General features: G+C 36.5%; 1 protein-coding gene across 3 annotated transcripts in view; it reads right to left on the bottom strand.

Moving 5' to 3' along the window:
• Positions 1-24,091, bottom strand: part of PPP4R4 (protein phosphatase 4 regulatory subunit 4) — a 78,143-nt gene that overhangs the window by 35,255 nt on the left and 18,797 nt on the right. Inside the window, exons 3-7 of one of the 3 annotated variants that reach the window (XM_066343031.1) lie at positions 15,515-15,617; positions 5,323-5,412; positions 2,054-2,201; positions 1,486-1,559; positions 251-357 (exon numbers count right to left, since the gene is read on the bottom strand). In XM_066343031.1, coding sequence (XP_066199128.1) covers positions 251-357; positions 1,486-1,559; positions 2,054-2,201; positions 5,323-5,412; positions 15,515-15,617 — 522 coding nt within the window. Of the gene's footprint in view, positions 1-250; positions 358-1,485; positions 1,560-2,053; positions 2,202-4,876; positions 5,219-5,322; positions 5,424-15,514; positions 15,618-24,091 lie in introns of those variants that run through there. The other 2 variants (XM_066343032.1, XM_066343033.1) reach the window with 2 other exon arrangements.

Genomic DNA, 24,091 nt, shown 5'->3' on the forward strand with positions numbered 1-24,091 from the left:
ACACTAGGTATGTATGTGTCAGGGTAGATTAAGACGGGAAACAGAAGAAAAATTAACCTTATTGATTTTGAAAAGCCATGAGATCAAGAAGAAATGCATCTGAATAAGCAGACTTCTGAGAATTCTATAAAGTTAAGACAGCTAAATTTGTATGCAGTACAGAATAATAAAAATCTACAATAACTGTTATTATTCACTTTTAATCAATTTCATTTAATAAAGTAGACAAAAAGTTAATACAAATACTCACGTATGGGCATCAAATTTGTTGGTCAATTTTCCTAAAATTTTACAACTCACTAAACGAGACTGCACTGTTTGGGAAAGTTGTGCCTTGGAAACGAGTGGATTCAAAATCTGAAGAGAAAGATTTAGAGAACAAATTCACAGAGTGTTATATATTCTGAACACTAATATCAGCTAGTGTTAACACTACTTAACTTAACTAATTAACACTAATTAATTAACACTAATTTTCTTCAAAGACTATGTCAATGTTCTCAATGGTTTTAAAGAATCTAAATTATAACTTGAGGTGCACGATTGTTAATCACCTAGATAACCCTGTTTGTCTTCTGGATTATAACATTTTATATATATATAAACATATATATATATATATATAACATAAAGATGATGATAAATTATATAATTAAAAACAATTACACACACAAAAAAACACTGAATTAAAGCTTATGGTGAATTCTGCAATGTACAACAAGTAAGTAAAATATTATGTAGCTACTACCAAATGAGTTTAAAATAATATTAAAAAATTGGCCCTTGCCAGTTGGCTCGGTGGTAGAGTGTCGGCCTGGCGTGCGGAAGTCCAGGGTTCGATTCCCGGCCAGGACACACAGGAGAGGCGCCCATTTGCTTCTCCGCCCCCCCCCCTTCCTCTCTGTCTCTCTCTTCCCTTCCCGCAGCCGAGGCTCCATTGGAGCAAAGATGGCCCGGGCGCTGGGGATGGCTCCTTAGCCTCTGCCCAGGCGCTAGAGTGGCTCTGGTCGCAACAGAGCGATGCCCCGGAAGGGCAGAGCATCGCCCCCTGGTGGACAGAGTGTCGCCCCTGGTGGGCCTGCCAGGTGGATCCTGGTCGGGCACATGCGGGAGTCTGTCTGACTGTCTCTCCCTGTTTCCAGCTTCAGAAAAAATACAATAAATAAATAAATAAATAAATAAATAAATAAATAAATAAATAATACTAAGTGAAAACCAAAATGATGCTAAATGATCATTAATATGGCCAACAGCAACCACATTGGTGGGGGGGAATTCTGCAATGAAAATATATCAGAATGTTAAAAATGGCTAAGTATAAAATCATGATTTTTTTTCCTACTAATTCCTGTTACTCAATTTTTCTATAACTAACATGTGTTGCTTTTAGAGTGAGAAATAACTTTATTCTTTTTTTTAAATACCATTTTTATCAAAAGAAAAATACCTTCCACTTACTATTTAACAAAAACAAGTATTACTTGCCTCGTGCCTTAGGGTTTCTTTGGGCAACACTTCTATTACGGACAGAAGAGTCTCCAGCCACGCGTTGCTGACGCCTGTCGGACACAGACACACATGACAAATTAAACGTCTCACAAATCTGGGGTCAGCTCAGCCACTAATAGTTACAAGATTATTTAATTATGTTTATTACTAATCTAAGAAGTTTCTCTATTTTTTATCTTAGCCAACATCTAGAAAATATTTATATCTTAAAAATACTAATGGGGCGATATTTTTAATCCAAATTGTGCCTTTCTGGATGAGGTACAATAATATTACAAACATAAATGCTATAAAATTTTTTAAAATCTAAGAAGAAAGTGTAAATCATAAGATGACTAATGGGTCTTCTGATTTTTAAGGATACTGTTTTTTGTGGGTTCTGTAAGGAAACAGCATGGCTATTTTTAGTCATACTAATGATCAACTCTTGGGCAGCATGGCCTCATTCAGTTGTGCTGCTCAGACTAACAAGAGTCACAGAAAATCATGACCACAGACAAGAAACAGTAAGTAAGTATACAAAGAAGCATGCCCGGCCCCTGACCTGCATCCCTGTGCTCCAGATGCAGCAGAATGACTTGCAGGAAGGAGTGGGCATATGTGTGAATGGACACTGATTCCTCCTGTAGAATGGTCAAAAACGATACCGCCGCCGTTAACTGCATTTCCACACCTGCAACATGCAGGACTTCCTGTGTAATCAGAAAGAGTTTGCTATTACATAGATGAGAAATCACAAATTAAAATTTTTAAAAATCCAATGTCATAGACACGAAACAGTCATATTTTACAAATAACTGCATCTGACTTTTAAGAGTATGTATGATTGCTTTATTTAAGAAAACTATATTGATCTGCTCCTGATCACTTACATCATTAGACCACATAAAGTTTAAACATCTTAGTAATTGATAAAATAAAATAACATTCCATTGCTTTATGAATGAAAATTTTAAAAGTATATAAACCTTTAAATAATAGAATAGGCATTTTTGATAGAGTTCAATTTCTACTTTGCTATTTGTATTTTACAATTTGCCATCACACCTAAAACAATAATGTCAAAGCTCAGACCAGCACATGTTTTCATTACTTGTATTTCTCCTTCAAAAAATAAACATCATACATTTTACTATTAAAAACTAATACACTTAGGCCCTAGCCAGGTAGCTCAGGTGGTTAGAGCATAGTCTGATACGCCAAGGTTGCGGGTTCCTTCCCTGGTCAGGGCACATACAAGAGCCAATCAATGGTTGCATGGATAAGTGGAACAACAAATTGATGTTTCTCTCTCTCTCCTTCTAAAATCAATTAAAAATTAAATTAAAAATTATAAAAAATAAAATAAACAAAAATGAAATACACTTAAGATTACACAAACATATTTTCCTCTTCAAACAACTGACAAGAACATATATTGTCATGAAGTAAACTGCATTTAAAAGAAGAAAAATTTAAATATAAGAATGTTTATAAAAATTCATTATATTCATTGCCATCTTCATTCACCATTTAAAAATATCTTAATGTATTTTCAAACTTAAAGCCTACATGAGAATAGTAGTTTTCAACACATCAAAAAGTAAAAAAAAAAACTCTCACAATAAAACCTCATCAAAGATATTACCTATAAATCCTAGAAGAGAGTGTGTGTACGCGTGATGTAAAGGTAGCTATGAGAAATACTTTATTTAACCAATCATGGCAATTATATAATTGAATGCCTATTTTATAACTAACATAGTTAAATTAGTAGGACGTGGAACTTGCAGCCACAAAAGAAAGTTTCATTACCTGTGATCTATATATATAAAATATGAATTATAAAGCTCAAACACTTTGAGGTCATCCTTAACACCTTAGTCCCTCACATACCACATTCAAATGACCAATCAATCCTGATCCAGAACCTTATCATTTATCACTTCTACCACCACCACCTTGATGCAGGCCACCATCATTTCCAACCTGAATTATTCCAATAACCAGTTGACTAGTCCCTGATTCTATCACTGTCCCTTCTACACAGCAGCTAGAGATTCTTTTAAGTCAGATCGTATCACTTTTCTGTTCAAAACTCTCCAATGGCTTCCTATTCTACTCAAATGAAATATCAAAGTCCTTTTAAAGGCTTTCAAGATCTGTTCCTTAGTCCCCTTTTCTCAGATTTCCACGTGGTTGGCTCCGTGAACTCTTTCAAACCTCTGTTCAAATATGACCTCTTCAATGAGCCTTATTTTAACCTGAAAGCCACTCCCTTGCCCCAGTTCTCACCACCCCCTCTCCAGGCTTATTAACTCCATCACTCCACGTATTCATTTGTGTATGGTCTGTCTCTCACATCTAGAACATAAGCCTCATGACTATAAGAATTTTGTCTGCTTTGTTCACTATTGTATCCCTAGCTCACGACAGGCATTTGGTGTAATGGCTGGATGACTGAGTATCTCTTACCCTATCCCCTAAACTTTCTGCTCTTGACCCTCTCTCCCTTCACATATATCATCCACATCTCCTAAAAAGTAGCTTCAAGAGATTTAGGTGAGTCCTAAAGATTAGAGATTGGTAGAATTAGATACAGGCAAAACAACAATGGATCACATAGAAATGCATTCCCGATCCTCTTACTATCACATCAACAAGGAGACGTTTCTGCCATCTTCTACCCCAGCACCTCTGTTACCATGAGTTAGACCATGTACACAACCTCCTTGATTCAGCATGGCGGACCACTGCCAGTTATTGTACTAGAAGACATTCTACAGCATGTCATTCTAACAGAAGAAGAGACAAACTCAGAATCCTCGAGTATTTTGCCCAAGGCCAGCAAGCTAGTAACTGGCAACTCTAATACTTAACTCTGGTCTGCAAGATGCCAAATCTAAGCACTGAACTCTTCCTTCTGGATTCTGCACTCCCGTTCATCCATTATTAAGGCATGGCTTAAACCAATCCAGAGCCTTCCTAAGGGAGCGTGGGAGACCTGCGGGGGTTACTGTGGCATGTGTTTATGTGCTATGGTGACTTCCCAGAAAGCCTAGCACACGTTAGGCTGGCTGGGTTTTGTATTTTGTTTGGTTGTTTTAAACTGTTTATCAGATGCATACACGTTATTTTACAAGTTTTTTTCAACCAATAGTCAATTGTGGATTTTACGAGTTCTTGGCTGAAAGAAAAAGAGAAGAATGATGAAGTGTCAAGCAGAAGCAGCAACTGGTCTCTGGAATCAGCCCTCCCGGACCTCCCTGTTTTACTGTTTCCAAAACAAACATGGTTCCACACTAACAATTTTGGATTTGGAAATCGCTTTCAAAAGATTTGATGTGGCCAGTATACATCACTTACAGGTTTCAGAAGGCACAGCTTTTATTTAGAAACAGAAAATACTTTGCGAAGCAATATTAAAAAAAATTGTGAGGGCCACAGTGTACGTTCCGGTTCACATGAGTCTGCTGTTTTAAGTTCCAAGAGATGTAATTTTGCCCTCTGAGAAAGTCAGTAAAGTCCTGGGTTTGTGCGCATGCACACATTATGCAAAGGAGGACATGAGGAGCTCTCCAGCGTCACATCTTCTTACTGTATTACTTAAGTCTTCACTCCCGCAGCCACATGTGCCCCACTATTCTGCATTTAATTTTCGAAAAATCCTCAAGTCTTATCAGGATTTGGTTTTTTCTCTTGTGCTGACTTCAACATCTGGGACTGTCCACTGTTAAGAAACCAGCGCAGACTAAGAGATTTTATCACTGTTAAAAGTTAATTGATTTCTAAACATATTTTTCTGAAACATAACAATAAGAGTTTGATACTTACCGATATGTATTCTCCTCCACAGTCCCACCTTCTGGACAAACATAGTGAGATCCATACTCTCTGGGTAAATAAGTGTGCATCCTCATGGACCTTGGAAGACACTGAAAAGTAAATTCCTCTATTGCTTAAGTGCCAGTTACCCTTCCTCTTAAATACTAATGTATGGCTGGCATTCCAACTTGAATTCTCAAAAATGAAATGAGACAGTTTATAAATGAGTTAATGGTATACTTCCAAATTTCAAAAACTATTCTGAGTCAAGGAAGAAAATATATGAGACACTTCTGTGTTTAAATTCATTCTTTTGTTAGCATGAAGGGTGGAAGAAAGCATTACAGTCCTTGCAGAGGGGAAACTGCTCTGCCTCCAATAAACCCGCATCAAGAAGAGAGTTCTCAACATATAGAAGCAATAAATAAATCCTTGGCTGATTTGAAAAGAGCAACTATTTTAGATTCACACATTTGGAAACTAAGCTTACTGAATAAAACTGGTAAACACATTCACCATAAACGGTGCTGGTTAAAGGGAAAGGAGCCCTAAAATTACAAAGTTTCTTTGTGTATTTTTAGAAACAACATCATTGATTATTTTGAAATTAAATAATAGAGAGTTAAATATTAAAATATTAAAGATCTAGTACATAATTATAAGGAGTTTTGAGGGTCATAAATGTGGGAATTTTTAGTAACAGTAACAGTGAACAGTTTCTTTTCTCAATAAAATGGTAATATTTATGAAATACTTTAAAAACTGAGTTAAAGATGAATAATTGGATCATGCCAACTCTAAGACACCCTTAGCAATTAACTATGATACCTCGTTCTTTACCCTGTCACTGACTGCCACGTTCCCCACTAAAATAAGGTATAGGGAAGACGCGTGGACAGCACTGAAAATCAAAGCTGAGAGGGAAAATAAAGGCAGACAATGAACAGGAATAAAGAAGATGTGTTTACCCTGCTAAAAATCTGTATTTCAGTGATCTGCAAGGTTCATGAGGAGGTACACGTAAAAATATCCCAAAGATCTCTTTTACACTAAGGAAATACCAATACTACAGTAACTATCATATGACCGTGTAAATGTGCAATGAAGTACCCTGCCATGCAAATCATGACAATACCAAACAAATAAACACATTTCAAGATGATGATTTTGAAACTAAATTTCTACGTAGGCTACTCTGCCAAGTTTTTGTTTGTTTGGTTGGTTGGTTGGGTTTTTTTACATATAATAAATTAGAATCATGTAATTTCATGATTTTGGCTTAAAATGTAAATAAAAAGCAATTTAAAATGTTATGAAGAAAAGATGTGCTTATCAAAGAAATATCTAGTTACTGGACACAATAGCTATAAGTAACCATTTCAAATGATCCATTGTAGTTAACTAGTTAAATATTTTTAAATATATATAAATTGTTTTTTGAGGGAAAAAAACAGCAGTGGAAAGTGTGGCAAATTTCTATAAGCAAGTTGGAAACTAGGGCTTGCTTTCTAGTCAGTCATGGGACTTCCCTTCCATCCCCATCTTTCCCTAAAGTAGCCCAACGAAAATATAATTCTGATAATATAATTCTAATTTCATGTACAGCTATTTATTAAGTACTGGCATATTAAGTACTCTGGGAAATTGGAGAAAAGTAAAAAACATGGTTCCCTACTTTTGAGGGACTCTTGTTGCCTATATACATTTAAATATTCAACAAATATTTATTTAATTACATACAAGACACTGTGCTAGGTGCTAGAGACTTAGCAATGAGCAATGTGCCTGTGAATACTGTAATTAAAACTGAAAGGAGCTAAGGATGAGAAGGACAGGATGGCAGAACATCCAACGAGTAAGCCGATCTCTTCTGAGGAAGGGTCACGGAGAAGTAACAATTGGCCCACGTGAAGTGAAAGAAACAACTACGCAAAAGTTGGAATAGAGAAGTAGGAAAGCAAGGAGAGTGAGAAAGAAAGCGTTCACAGCCCTGAGAAGAAGCGTGGAGTGGACTGAGGAACCGAGAGGCAGTCCGGGTGCCTGGAGCCGTCAGAGGAGGCCTGAGGCTGTGACGGAGACGGAGCCCTAATTGTGTGGGGATTTAGGTTCGGTAAGCAAGAGAACATTCAAACTGGAGTCCTAAATGCTTTGAAATATCATGTCGATTACAAAGATGACAATAAATCAGGAAGCAGTGAAGCAGGTGGGGTGGGAGGAGAGTGGGCCGGGATCACTAGAGGAGCTGTCACACTTATCTGAGCAAACCCTCAGAGTAGCCTGGACCAGCACAGAGAGAGTGTGGCTGGAGAGAGGTGGATGGACTCAGGGAATATCTGGGATATAAAATAAATGGGATTGTATAAGAAAGTAGTAAAAGAATTTAAAATTAAGAATTTCAGAAGCTCCAGCTCATTTTTATTGTAAGCAGGATAAAATTAACCAATAAACAAATAACTAAGAAGCACATGTGAGAACACTGGTCTCCACTAGAATTTATTAAAAGGCAGTATGTATCTCTAGGCCTACTGGAAATATTAGCAAATGTAACATTTTACATATACCCCAAAACTATATGCTCAGTAACTGTTCCCATTGAATTTAATTATGAGTACATATTATAAAATAATTAACGGTATTAATCTATTTTGTCCTTAAACACAAATAGATATACATAAAAAAGAAAAAGACATAACACGGATCTGATTCTCAAAATGCATTGTAGTCAATGGTCAATGTACTTTTCTTTTTTTTTGAGGTGTAAACCCCAGAAAAAAGAGTAATTTGTTTCATCTGTTCATGCTCTCGAATTCCTTTGGTTCCTTAGTGAACTAGAAAAATAGTTATGTAATTTTATGCTTCCTAACCCATTAAAATCTCCCAGTAAGATCAATTCTGATCCTGGTGGTTGCTTTTCACCAAAGTACATTACAGAAATCATTTCACGTTCTTCCTCACGTCAGACTGTCCCTAAGTGTGTGGCCTGTGGATGCAGTGCTGTAGGCTACTGTGGGCTTTTCTGAAAGGTGTCTGGAACATCATGTTCTGCTCATTACGCAAACATGAGTAACTGTCACAAGAGCCTTTTGCTTTTCTCAGAACTTCTAACTTGTCTCAGAAAATATCACCTACATGAGGAAGGCCAGTACTGTTGTTTTTGAGCTGCACACAAAATGAAAAGCAATTTGTATGATCTATTTATGCTATTTAATTCCTTTAGTTAAGACTATTTTATTCTTGGTGAACTATAAGAATAAATCACATTTCATGCTTTCAGAAATCTCCCAACAAAATATTCATACTCAAACACGAAACTGTTTAGGTCTAGATTTTCTCAACTTTAAAATTAGAATCAATATATAACATGGAATTGTTGAAATAAGCTTAAAAGGATGTGTCCAAAGCATTAAGCCAGTGCCTGGCCCACAGTAAGTGTTCCTCACATTATCATTTAATCACATATCTTTACACAATAAAAGCTTTCTATAATATAAACAGCTGAAAATAAGATATTTTTTAAATATCTAGATCATCAGTAAATAGAAAATACTCTAATAAAAATTACATTGGGCCCTGGCCGGTTGGCTCAGTGGTAGAGTGTCGGCCTGGAGTGCAGAAGTCCCGGGTTCGATTCCCGGCCAGGGCACAGGAGAGGCGCCCATCTGCTTTTCCACCCCTCCCCCTCTCCTTCCTCTTTGTCTCTCTCTAAAGATGGCTCCTTGGCCTCTGCCCCAGGCGCTAGAGTGGCTCTGGTTGCAACAGAGCGATGCCCTGGATGGGCAGAGCATCGCCCCCTGGTGAGCGTGCCGGGTGGATCCCGGTCGGGCGCATGCGGGAGTCTGTCTGTCTGCCTCCCTATTTCCAGCTTCAGAAAAATACAAAAAAAAAAAAAATTACATTGGGAGAAACTTATGTTATTTTTTCTATTATTTCCAGTAGTGAAAATAAAATAATACAAAATTAATAAAAGTAGAACCAATGAATCTTCAGCATCAGGTAGACATTAGTTATCTTAAATAATCAAATGCCATATTGATTATATCTCTTCTGCCCTTTCCTCATTATGCATCTTTTCCCCACTCCCCTCAGTCCTAAATCAAATGCTAATTTAGGACTATAAATCAGCATTGTATCACTCTACTGGTATCCTGTTCCCATTTCTCATCCAAGAATACCGTTAGTGGATCAGGCCAATGTGCCACTGATCTTTCGGGTAGATACTCATTGTCTCACAATATACAGTTTAATCAGTGCTCATTTTAAAACTCCTTTTTGAGTGCCTACTATTTACCAAGCACTGCTCTCAGTTCTGGGGAATACCGTGATAAACCAGACTGACAAAGAGCCTGCCCTTATGGAAGACAGGAGAAAGAATGGTAGTCAGAAAGCCAGAGGGGATCATTTAAGGGCATGGCAAAGAGTTTTATTTTATCTGAAATGGAAAGCTACTTGCACTAGGTTCCTGTGGCTGTAGAAAGTAAACTACCACAAACTGAGTGGCTTACAACAACAGAAATTTATTCTGTCAAGTTCTACAGGCTCTAAGTACTAAATCAGTATCACTCAACCAGTATCAAAGTGTCCGCTCTGAAGACACTAGGGTAGCATCTGGTCTTTGCCTGCGTTTCCTGACTCATGGCTGTTTCACTCCAGTCTCTGACTCCGTCTTCACATGGCCTTCTCCTCAGTGTCTGTGTTACATCTCCCTCTGCTTGCCTTTTATAAGGATACACAGCATTTAGGGCCTAGCCAGATCTCCTTATCTCAATGTCCTTAACCACATTTTCCAAGTAAGATAACACACGTAGGTTCAGAGAGTGAGACCTGATATCTTAGGGAGGCCACAAATCTTCCTACCCCATCACTTAAGCAATTCACACAAAGAAGATAGGATTAATGCTTTTAAAAGGTCTCTCTGAATAAAAAACAACAACGTAATTATGTATGATGACAGATGCAATAATTAATTGTGGTAATCATTTCACAATGTATACATATATTAAATTATGTTGTACATTTTAAATATAAACAATTTTATTTTTCAAAAAAATTGTAAATTGCTCCCAAACAAATAAATAAATAAAAGATCTTTGGCATAGAGGGTTCTAGGGGGCAAAGTAGAAGCAATAGTTTCAGTAAGGAGGCTGTTGTAATAAGCACAAAAGAGATGACTAGGTTTGAGAAGAAAATTCACATTATAAATCTGTTACAGTCATGATCAGCTAATAAGAGGTTGTATAGCATTTAAAAGAAAGAACTCAGGAGTCCAGTTTCCTGATCGAACTAATTATACCACTTGCTAGCTTTGTAACTTTGGGTAGGTTACTCAACTAAGTTGTTTCTTTCTCTATCAAATGACCCTTATAGAACTGCTACAAGCATTCAAAGAGATAAAATGTGTAAAATGTTTGACAGTGCCTGACATACAGTAAAACCTCAATAAATGTTAGCTACAGTTATTTTTATCTTTTCCTGACATTGCACATATTTTATAATTTTATGACATATATTTTGGTTCCCAAAATAAGTAAAAAGACACAAGAATTCAATAACTCAAACCTGACCTGTGGTGGCGCAGCGGATAGAGCGCCAGCCTGGAACACTGAGATCGCTGGTTCGAACCCCTGGGCTCGCCTGGTCAAGGCACATACAACAAGCAACCAGTGAAAAGCTAGACTGAAGCAACTACTTCTCGTTCCCCCCACCCTCCACTCTCTGTAAAAGCAATAAATAAAATCTTTAATGAATAAAAGGATTCAATAACTCAACAAGTAGGAACTTTTTCACCCTCCATTACAAAGGAACCACCAATATTACCTGGTGTAATCATATTATTGCCATTTTAAATTTTATAAAGGTCCACAGTATTTTAGAGATTTTTCTTGACAATCAAATTCTTTCACTTCTAGATAATTAAAGTTCAAGCTGAATAATTAAAATTTAACATCTAAGATTTCAATTTAATATCATGTGGAAAAGAATTCAGACTTAATAAAGACTACAGAAAAAATTTCTTTTTCAAAGATACCCTAGAACAGCAGTTCTCAACCTGTGGGTCGCGACCCCCGCCGGGGTCAGCGACCCACAGGTTGAGCGATGGCTTTAGGCAACCCCTGTGTTTTGGTTGTTGGACCCCCGCCGGGGTCGCGACCCACAGGTTGAGAACCGCTGCCCTAGAATTAAAATCTTATAACATGGATATAACAACTACAACTACAATTAAGCGTGTCTCAGTATCTAGGAAATTTAAATTAAAAGTCAAAATATTTCCTCTCTGGATTCTTATTTAAATTTAACCTTGAGATGTATGATCTAACTGCATTATCATTCATTGTCCACTTCAGATAAAATTTAGAAAGTAAAATGCAGAAATACTATGGTTTAACTCAGTTCTAATCTTGACATGGTTTCTGCCATTTTATTTTTAACCTTAAATTCCTTTATCTCTAAAACAGTGAAAATAGCAATCTAATTTGAAAATCATTTTTCAATTAACACATTATTGTAATGATAAAACACAAATTCAATAAAACAAAAAAATAAAAATATCATTGGTGAATTTTTATAATATTATACGTAAGGTCAGAAAACTCTCCATCATTACTTATCCGACATTCTTTATGGCAAAGATAAGGTAAAGGGTGCGTTCTAAAAGCTACTTATACTACTGTTGTAGACATGATAAAACTCTTGGGAATGATTAGCTTCTTACATAAAATATTTATTGTTAAGATCTTTAAATTCACTAAAAGTAAATCACTATAGAATGGCTAGTATTAGTAAGTACCCAAACTATTTTTCCCCATGAATTAACAAACTATAAACCAAGATACTCAAAACCAACAAACATATGGATACCCAAGCCTAGACTCTGGAAGTCATCTCTCACTTCCCATATCCTATCCATTAGTGAGTTCTGTTCCTTCTACCTCCATAAGTGTAATCTTAGGTATATACTGCCACACTCTACTGTCGCAAATTAGCTGTCCTAATCCAAGCCACCTTCGAATACCATGAAAATGAGGGCTGTAGTTTCTTAATTCTCCCACTCCAATTCTCGCTCCACACAATATCAACATGACCACTGTGAAATACAAATGGGTAGGTCACTGCTCTGCTTCAAGCCTTCAGTTGCCACCATCCTAAGGAGGAACAACTCTTGCATGCTCTTCTCCACTGACTGTCACTCTAACATCTGTTTAAGTCAATCCTAACTGGACCCACACCCAAACATGGCTCTTTAAATTCCACCAAGCTCTTGCATCTTTCGGGCTATCTGGTGCTCTCTCTGCCTAGTCCACTCATTCCTGACTCTTCAAATATCTGCCTCTTTCTAATCCTTCAGTTTTTAGCTCCTCAAAAAGGCTTTCCTTGACCTCCCAATGCACAGATGGTGCCCCCAGTCAGTTCATACTGATCTTTACACTCATCTACTTATGTTAAGCTTGTTGCTCCCTCTGGACTGTAACCTCCTTGAAGGCAAGTTCTCTATTTTGACCAGCTCTCCTTTTTTTTTTTTTTGATCAGCTCTACTTTTGCAGAGCTCAGAATAGTGCCTAGCACGTGGGAGGTACTCAGTAAATATTTATGTATGAGAAACTGCCTTTATTACTAAATGCTAACTTATATTAAAAGATTGCTTTTTATAAAAATAACTAACAATTGTGACCATAACAAAAGTGAATAAAGTGGCTATGTGTGTTTTATCATCATTTTACCACTTGAAAGTAACCACTCACAGAAGCAAGGCAGAACTGGAGAGGGTGCTAACTGTATACAAATGCATCTTAACAATATCTGAATACAATGATTTAAAAATGATTTGCACATAAACATAGGTTCTATAATTTGACATAAGACTATTTAAGTGTTTATTTAGCTGCCTACAGGATATGGTAAACCCTCTATGAAAGTCATTATTATTGCCCCATAAAGTCTTACCCACTTGCTTAATTCCTCAGCATTTTTATATAAGGTCAGAATCACACAATTGAATACTTTCCTATGCTTCTTCTTCAATTGTTTTCCACAGTGTTTAGGCCTTCCTGATATACGATCTAATCTGGGACTGAATTCTACCTTTTTTGTATTTTCATTTTTAGTACAGGGCAAGATAAATGAGAATCCTAAATATATGACTGCTTGTTGATTAACTCAAGAAATAAAATCATTTCATCAATAAAAGGTTTTATTAGTAAATAACTATTAGTATACATTTTCTTTATAGTACCCATTCATTCAGTTCATTATTACTTTAAAAGTTTATTAAAATCATCTTTTTAATTCAGTTATATAGTTTCAGCAATATATTTGATTCTTTATCTAAATATACTCTATAGATGAGTGTATAATATTCTTTATACATTCTCATGAAATTAAAATTTTGGGGGGGAGTTACTGTTTAATTAACTTTATTGTAACTTCATTAACAAAAGGATTTTTAAAAAATAATTTAAAGACCTCAAATTTATTATTGTCTCTCCTTCATCTTTTATTTTTACTTTTTGAAACTTTGGACATTCAGTATGCTATCTGTGGACTAGATTTAGCCTACTCAAACCAGTGCGTATATTGCATGCTCAATAGTTTTAGCCTTAAATCTAATATCTTTACATAGAGTAACTCTTAATCCAGAGGCCCTAACCATTTGTTCCCATCTAATGTTGTTTCAGGTATTATGCTAACAAGTTTCAGTCAATTAATCTCACTGAAGTTGAATGTATAATTAAACCTAGACTATGTAGACTTAATTTCATTTAAATTATAGCATAATTCTGGGAGAATAAATATGAAAAAGCTTGATTCACTTTTGAATCACATGTGATGCTAAAATAAACATCTCAATCCACTGCTGTAATTAGTAAAAAAAAAAAACAAAAAAAACAACTCAAATTGCCACATGGTACATCCCTAATTCTACATCACAGTAACTAAAAATATGCTATATATACCTGAGAATAAAACCCAAGAACACACTAATAATTACAGTATTTTAAACACATACAAATTAATTCAGAAGTTATGAAAAAGTTGGAACCAAACAGAAAGCCAAAGAAAAGTATACAAAACCATTAGCAAACATAATCTCCACCCGTATGTAACTTCCCTATTCTATTAGTAGGTAAGCTCCCTGAGGACAACATACAGACTGTTGTCTATTTTGTTCATTCAAGTTCTTAAGAACAGCAGTTAGTACATAGATACAAATAAATAATAAATATTATGTATTAAATATTTAACATGTTAATAATCAACATTAAATAGAGAAGAGAATGTTCTAGTACAGTGGTAGTCAACCTGGTCCCTACTGCCCCCTAGTGGTAGTCAACCTGGTCCCTACTGCCCACTAGTGGGCGTTCCAGCTTTCACGGTGGGCGGTAGCGGGGCAACCAAAGTATAAATAAACAGATACATTTAACTATAGTAAGTTGTTTTATAAAGATTTATTCTGCCAAACTTAGCGAATATCTGACATAAAGTACTTGGTAAGTAATAATTATTATATGCTTTAACTTGCTGTAACTCTGCATTATAAATTTTATAAAGTAAAGTTACTTCCCTACTTTATATGTGGAACCGGTGGGTGGTTAGAAAATTTTACTACTAACAGAGATACAAAAGTTGGTGGTAGGTATAAAAAGGTTGACTACCCCTGTTCTAGTAGATCAAATATTTTTGTTTATAGCAGGAAGACTAATTCTGAAGAATTTAGGAAGCAATAGAATAAATATAAAACTATCATTGTGACGGCCACAATTCAATCTTTATTTGATGAATCTTTAGATGTCACCCCACAGAGTCATTAGAAATATCAGTGAAATGATATATTATCAATGTTGTAGAATACTGTTGATATACAATAAATATAAGACAATGGACTACCAAATAAGATTGCTATGGCAATTTGATTGGCAAGACTGATTAAATTTTTCTGAGCTACTAAAAATCTAACTTTATTAAAATGTCTCTACTCAGAAAATCACTAAAGAAATCTTTACAACTTAAGATCTGGATTTCTCCATTTCCATCAGCTAATTTCCTTAAGTATTTTCATCACAATTCAAAATATCGTAATACTTCCTTCACTCAGTGATTAAGTACAAAAGACCAGCCATCAGAAGCTCTGAAATTTTCCCCTGACAATGACCACATGCTACTGGAGGAAGAAAATGGTAAATTCCAATCTTATTTCGCACCAACTTACTCTGACTTTTGGCAAGACTCTCCGAAGTGTCTCAGCAGGATTCTGTCGCATCAAAGACGGAAGATTTGCGATTACACTTGTTCCCTGGATATCTTGCCCAGCACTTACAAAGAAAAAACAAATTAAAAAAATTTAATTGTAAGCAGAATTCCTGGTTTATAACTATAAAAAGTAGAGAATAATTTGAAAAATGACTGCTTTTAATGTAGAAACTCAGACTTCGATAAAACTTTAAACTTTAAACACATTATTTAGATTTAAAAATAAAATTGGAATTTAAATTTCATTAAGTAAACCTTATAACAAGTGCATAAAGATATTAAGTCTGATCATGCTAAAAACAAGATTATTTACATACATGTCTTAAGTCTAAAAGTCTTTAAGACTATTACTAAATTCTTACTTTAAAATAAGTTTTTATTATGGTAAACTATTAATAATCATAACAGCAGCAGGGACAGCAACGAAGTCAACTACAGCAGAATCATACAGCAGCTCTCTTCCGGCACAAGGAAGATACCTGCGGCCCTAGACTGACTCTGAGATGCCAGCAACTTCTCAAAGATATACTCAATAGTCTTAAAGGTCAGTCGGGTATATTTATACAGTACCTTTATCACACAATCTGCATTATGTCACTAAAGCTTTACCAAAATAATCTCAGTGATAATTCTAATAGTCTAAATACCTTAGGAAAGGTGTTCAAATTCTTCTGAAAAACCAGTTCCATACAAAAAGTTCCTTGTTTTTAAAGCTAAGCACGTAAGAACCACAATTATTTGAAATATATATATAAAAGACGCTAGTCAATGTGCTACTGTTATTCTAACTGATACCAACTTAAATGCTAATTGCTGATGCCATACTTATTTATCTTAAATAAAATTATTTTTACTTAGCTCTTCAAATGGAACTATGTTATTACATGTATATAAGACCTTAATATAGTTTTTAAAACAGCTTTAATTTTACAAATTCTTTTAAGAAGAACATATTCTGATTCAAAACAAAGGTGCCCTCCTACACAGAAAGGCATTTTCCCTGCTGTAGTGAGGTGCTATGAAACACAGGTCAGCACAATAAATACTCCGCTCCTCTCACCACTAGACTCTAAGTGAATACTTTAAAAGACAAAATCAAGAAGGAAAGGAACTGGAATAAGGGGCACATGCCAAGATGAGAGGAGATGAAAACAAAGAAATTAAAGTTGCACATAAAATTACTACTTGTAGTGGGTTGACTGCTGCCCCTCCCACCCCATAAAATGCCTAAACTCTAAACCTAGATGTTATCTTAATTAACCGGTGATGTTATCTTAATTTGAAAAAGGATTTTAGGATGAGGAGATAATTCTGGATTGTCCTGGTAGGCTACAGGACCAATAACAGATGTCCTCAAAAGAGACACTCAGAAGAAAAGACAGACAGACAGAAGGCAATCTGACCCCAGAGCAGGGACGGAAGAGATGCTGCCACAAATCAGAATGCTGACAAGCAGCAGAGGCTGGAAGAGGCGAAAAGAAGATTCTCCCCCAGAGTCCTGCTGCAACTTGATTTCTTTATCTTCATTTTTTTTAACTTTTTCCAATTAAAGTTGACATTCAACATTATATTAGTTTCAGATGTACAGTATAGTAACTTACAAAGTGATCCCCCGATAAGTCCTATATCCAGCTGACACCATATTCAGCTCTTACAATATTATTGACTAGATTCCCTATGCTGCATTGTACATCCCTGTGACTATTTGGAACTGCCAATTTGTATTTCTCAATACCTTCATCTTATTTTTATTTAGAAAATTAAATTTAACAAGGTGACATTAGTCAACAAGAGTACATAGATTTTAAGCAAACATCTCCACATCATTTGACAGTCGATTTATGTTGTATACTCATCACCCAGACAACTTGAATTTGACTCAGTGACTAATTTCAGAGTCCTGGCCTCCAGAACTGTGAGAGAATAAATTTCTGTTATTTTAAGCCATCCAGTTTATGGTAATTTGCTATAGCAGCCACAAAAAACAACTGAAATACTATAGAACTGAGAGAAGAGAAATATCTGAAAAAGTAATGTTTAACATGACAATTTCTGGCCCAGAGCAGAGGTTCAGTAAATGTCTCTTAAAGTGATGAACAAATGGATGACTCTCTGTGTGCACTGATGTCAGTAATATTTAGCACTGAGCATTCAGTAAATTTATTCACTAACTTTCCAATATATGATCTCTAATATTTTATAAAAGTGAAGATGTAACATTGCATGGGAGAAACAAAAAAGAACAAACAAAAAAAAACCCCAAAAAATAAAATGGCAAATTTAAGTCCCAAAATATCAATACTTACATTAAATGGAAATGGTTTGAATCTATCCATTAAAAGACAGCAATTGGTGGAGTGGATTTAAAAACATGACTCAACTAATTGCCTATAAGAAATATAACAATATGAGCACACTGAAAGTAAAAAGAAAAAAAAACACAGAAAACAATACATCATAGAATTGTGAATCAAAAGAGAGCAGGAGAGGCCCTGGCCGGTTGGCTCAGTGGTAGAGCGTCGGCCTGGCGTGCAAGGGGTCCCAGGTTCGATTCCCTGCCAGGGCACACAGGAGATGCGCCCATCTGCTTCTCCACCCCTCCCCCTCTCCTTCCTCTCTGTCTCTCTCTTCCCCTCCCACAGCTGAGGCTCTATTGGAGCAAAGATGGCCCGGGCGCTGGGGATGGCTCCTTGGCCTCTGCCCCAGGTGCTAGAGTGGCTCTGGTCGCAACAGAGCGACGCCCCGGAGGGGCAGAGCATCGCCCCCTGGTGAGCAGAGCGTCGCCCCCTGGTGGGTGTGCCGGGTGGATCCCGGTCGGGCGCATGCGGGAGTCTGTCTGACTGTCTCTCCCCGTTTCCAGCTTCGGAAAAATACAAAAAAAAAAAAAAAAAAAAAAAAGAGAGAGATCAGGAGTGGCTATATTAGTATCAGCTAAAGTTGACTTGAGAAAAAATAAAATCACCAGATATAGAAACGGGATATTACATGATAATAAATGAGGCAATCCAACAGGTAGATATAACAATTCTAAATGTGTATACACCATATAGAGTTACAAAAATGTGAAACAAAACTTCGACAAACTTAAAGGAGAAACAGACAAATACCCAGGTAGAGATTTGCACACCCCTCTCTCAACACCTGATAGAACAACTAGGCAGGAAATCAACAAGGACATGAAAGAACTCAACTACACACATCAACCAAAAAGATCTAATTGACATTTACAGGACACTCCATCCAGCCATAGCAGAACACCCCCCTTCCACATGCCCAAGGAACATGTGTCAAGAAGGACCGTATCTTAGACCATAAAAAAATCCTCAATAAATTTTTAAGAATTAAAATTATCCATAGTTTTCTTTGACCACAATGGAATTAAACTGGAAACCAATAATAGAAAACCAACATAAAGTCTCTAAATTTTTGAAACTAAATAACACATTTCTACATAGATCAAAGAGGAAGTCCCAATGAAAATTTCAAAAATACACTAAACTGAATAAAAATGAAAATATATTGAAATTTGGGGGACACAGTTTGTGGGAGGAGCGCAGAGCACATTCCTAGCAGCTGTGGCTGATGCAATGCTGTGAGAACACTCCAGCTCCCAGAAGCCTCCTGGGCATATCCAGGAAGGGAGCTCCCCCGCTATAAGGAAGTGATTGAGCGTCAACCACGCAGCTCCCTGATCTTTTCAGCCATTGGCTATGAAGGACACGATGTAACATCCTATTGGCTGAACCCATGTATATAAGCTAGCTTACTTCCTGAATAAAGTGGATCTGCGTCACTGAACCTGGTCCCCCCAGTCGGGTCTCTGCGTCTCCGTCGTCCTCACACCCCCCCCCCCCACCCCACAGAACTTGTCCACAACAGTTGAAACAGTGAAAAGAGAGAAATTTATAACACTAAATGCATACATTAGAAAAGATGAAAAATTTCAAATAAATAATCTAACTTTCTACTACAAGAACCTAGGGAAACAACAAAAAAATTGCAACGCAAGCAGAAGAAGGAATTATAAAGAGCAGAAATTAATGAAATAAAAACAGAAGGCCCTGGCTGGTTGGCTCAGCAGTAGAGCGTCGGCCCAGTGTGTGGAAGTCCCGGGTTCGATTTCCGGTCAGGGCACACAGGAGAAGCACTCATCTGCTTCTCCATCCTCCCCCTTTCCTTCCTCTCTCTTTCTTCCCCTTCCACAGCCAAGGCTCCAATGGAGCAAAGTTGGCCTGGGTGCTGAGGATGGCTCCATGGCCTCCACCTCAGGCACTAGAATGGCTCCAGCCGCAACAGAGCAACGCCCTAGATGGGCAGAGCATTGCCCCCTGGTGGGCATGCCAGGTGGATCCCAGTCAGGAGCATGTAAGAGTCTGTCTGACTGCCTCCTCACTTCTAACTTCGGAAAAATACAGAAAAATAAAACAACAGAGAAAATAAGTAAAAGAAAGACCTGGTTCTTTTAAAGGATCAATAAAGTTCACTAACCTGTAGCAAGAAGATAGATAAAAAATGAGAGAAGACACAGATTACCAACATCAGGATTGAATAAAGAAGATGTGGTACATTTATACAATGGAATACTACGTAGCCATAAGAAATGATGACATATTGCCATTTACAACAACATCGATGACCTAAGAACATCATACTAAGTGAAATACATAAATCAGAAAAAGCTAATAGCAATATAATTTCACACATAGGTGGTATATAAAAATGAGACTCATGGACATAAAGGTGAAGTGGATACCTGGGGGAAGGGAGTAAAGAGGGACAAATATATGGTGACGGAAAGTGATTTGACCTTGGGTGATGGGCATACAACATAGTCAATCGAAATGTTTACTTGAAACCTATGTATTCTTCTTTTTTAAATTTAATTTTAAATTTTTATTTTTAATTTATTGTGTTGACATGGTTTCAAGTATCCCACTCAATGTAACACCCTCTACACAGTGCATCACGCCTCCCACGCCTTATGCAAAGTCTCCCTCCACCCCCACCTATTACAAACAACTATATGCCAACAATTTGGACAATATGGATAAAATGGATAAATTTCTAGAAACATACAATCCTCCAAAACTGAATCCAGATGAATCAGAGAACCTGAATAGACAGATAACAACTAGTGAAATTGAAGCAGTAATCAAAATACTCCAAACAAATGTTCCAGACCAGACAACTTCACAGGTGAATTTTACCAAACATTCAAAGAATAGATAATATCTATTCTTCTCAAACTATTCCAAAAACATTCAAGAAGAGGGAAGATTCCCAAGTTCATTTGACAAGGCCAACATTATCCTAATTTCAAAACCATATAAAGAAAGAAAATTATAGGCCAATATTCTTGCTAAACATAGATGCTAAAAACCTCAACTAAATATTAGCAAACCAGATCCAGCTGTACATTAAAAAGATCATACACGCTGATCAAGTGAGATTTATTCCAGGAATGCAAGCTTGGTACAATATCTGCAAATCAATAAATGTGATATACCATATGAACAAAATAAAGGATAAAAATCAAATGATTATATCAATAGATGCAGAAAAGCTATATGATAAAATCCAGCACCGATTTATGATTTAAAAATCTCAGCAAAGTCAGAATAGAAGGAACATAGCTCAACATAGTAAAGGCCATCTATGACAAACCCACAGCCGACATCATACTCAATGGGCAAAAACTACAAGCATTTCCCTTAAGATCGGGAACAAGGTGTGAGATACCACCTCACACCTGCCCAGTTTCACCACTCTTATTCAACCTAGTTCTACAAGTCCTAGCCACAGAAATCAGACAAAAAAATAAAAAATAAAAGGCATCCAAATTGAAAAGTAAGAAGTAAAACAGTCATTTCTTGCAGGTGACATGATACTGATATACAGAACCCTAAAGATTCTACAAAAAAAACCTACTAGAATTAATTCAGTAACATAGCAGGACACAAAATAAATGTCCAGAAATCAGTTGCATTTTTATACTTCAATAATAAACTATCAGAAAGGGAAACTAACAACCCCATCCACAATTGCTTTAAAAAGAATAAAGTACCCAGAAATAAATTTAACCAAGGATGTAAAAGATCTGTACTCAGAAAATTATAAGACCATGAGGAAAAAAATTGAAGAAGATACAAATCTGCCTGACCAGACAGTAGCACAGTGGATAGAGCATCGGACTGGGATGCAGAGAACCCAGGTTCAAAACCCCGAGGTCACTGGCTTGAGTGCATGCTCATCTAGTTTGAGCAAGGCTCACCAGCTTGAACCCAAGGTCGCTGGCTTGAACAAAGGGTCACTCGGTCTGCTGTAGCCCCCCCGGACAACCTATGAGAAAGCAATCTATGAACAACTAAGGTGCCACAATGAAGAACTGATGCTCCTCATCTCTCTCCCTTCCTGTCTGTCCATATCTGTCCCTCTCTGTCACACACACACACAAAAATAATAATAATAATAAGTGGAAACATGTACCATGTTCATGGACAGGAAGAATTAATATCATTAAAATGCCCATACTACCCAAAGCAATCTATAGATTCAATACAATTTCTGTCAAGATACCAATGGTGTATTTTACAGAACTAAAATTAATACTCCAAAAATTTATCTGGAACCACAAAAGACCCTGAATAGGAACAGCAACTTTGAGATAGAAGAACAAAGTTGAAGGAATCACTGTTTCTGATATTTACAAGGCCATAGTAATTAACACGGCATGGTACTGGCGTAAAAACAGACATATAGATCAATGGAACAGAACAGAGAGCCAAGAAATAAAACCACACTTTTTTTTAAAAGACTTTATTCAATTTTCAGAGAGGAGAGGGGGGGGGGGGAAGTGCAGGAAGAATCAACTCCCATATGTGCCTTGACCAGGCAAGCCCAGGGCTTTGAACCAGCGACCTTAGTGTTCCAGGTCAACACTTTATCCCACTGTGCTACAACAGATCAGACAAAAACCACACTTTTATAGTCAATTAATATTTGACAAAGGAGGCAAAAACATAAAATAGGGTAAAGATAGTCTATTCAATAAATGATGTTGGAAATACTGAACAGATACATGCAAAAAGTGAAACTAGACCACCTTCTTGCACCATACACAAGAATAAACTCAAAATGAATTGAAGACTTAAATGTTATACTCAAAACTAAAAATCTTAGAAGAAAACATAAGCAGTAAAATCTCAGACATTTCTCACAGCAATACTCTCTGATATATCTACATAGGCAAGGAAAACAAAAGAAAAAATAAACACACATGATTACATCTAACTAAAAGGTTTTTGCACAGCCAAGGAAACAATCAACAAAATGAAAAGACAGCCCACTGAATGGGACAACATATCTTCCAATACAACTGACAAGAGGTTAATACTCAAAATTTATAAAGAATAAAATTGAACACCAAGAAAACACTCCAATTGAGAAATGGGGAAAGTACCTGAAGAGACACTTCTCCAAAGAGGACATACGGATGACCAACAGACATAAAGAGATGCTTAACACCAGTAACCATCAGAGAAATGCAAACTAAAGCCACAATGATGCACCTCACACCTGTCAGAATAGCTATCATCAGTAAATTAATAAGCAAGTGTTGGCAAGGACATGGAGAAAAGGGATCCCTCAGGTACTGTTGGTGGGAATGCAGATTGGTGCAGATACTACAGAAAATGGTACAGAGGTTCCTCAAAAAGAACTAAAACTGTCACTAACATCTGACCCAATGATTTCACTTCTGGGTATATATCCAAAGAAACCCAAAACACTAATTCAAAAGAATATATTTACCCCTATGTTCACTACAGCATTATTTACAATAGCCAACATACAGGAGCAAGCCAAGTGCCCATTAATAGAGTGGATAAAAAAGCAGTGATACATATATTCAACAGAATATTACTCAGCCACAAGAAAGAACAAAATTTTACCAAGTGTGACAGCAGGTATGGATCTATAGACTATTCTGCTTAGTGAAATAAGTCAGAGAAAGACAAATACCATACGATTTCATGTATATTTAGAGCCTAAAGAACAAAATAAACGAATAAAAAATTTTGAAACAGACTGATAGGTACAGAGAACAGACTGATGGTTGCCTGAGGGGAGGGAGCATGGGGGACTGGGTGAAAGAGGTGAAGGGATTAATAAGTACAAATTGGTAATTACAAAATAGTCACAAGGCTATAAAGTACAGCACAGGGAATATAGTCAATAATATTATAGTAAATATGTATGGTGCCAGATGGGAACTGGAAACACTGGGAGTAACACTTTGTGAAATACATGGTTTTCTAACCACTATTCTATACACCTGAAACCAATACAAAATAATATTGGAAGTAAACTGTAATTGAAAAATAAAAATTTTTTAAATATGAATTTAATTATTATAATCAATTTATGTCTGACCCTTCTCCCCCCAGGAAGAAAAGTGTATATACTTAGGCTGGGTATTAGTGCTTAGAAGGGGAAGCTACTGGGTTAGCCAGTGGCTCTCCGCTGGGAGTGCTCCCCA

Source organism: Saccopteryx leptura, chromosome 6, assembly GCF_036850995.1.
Source record: "Saccopteryx leptura isolate mSacLep1 chromosome 6, mSacLep1_pri_phased_curated, whole genome shotgun sequence".
Classification (NCBI taxonomy): domain Eukaryota; kingdom Metazoa; phylum Chordata; class Mammalia; order Chiroptera; family Emballonuridae; genus Saccopteryx; species Saccopteryx leptura.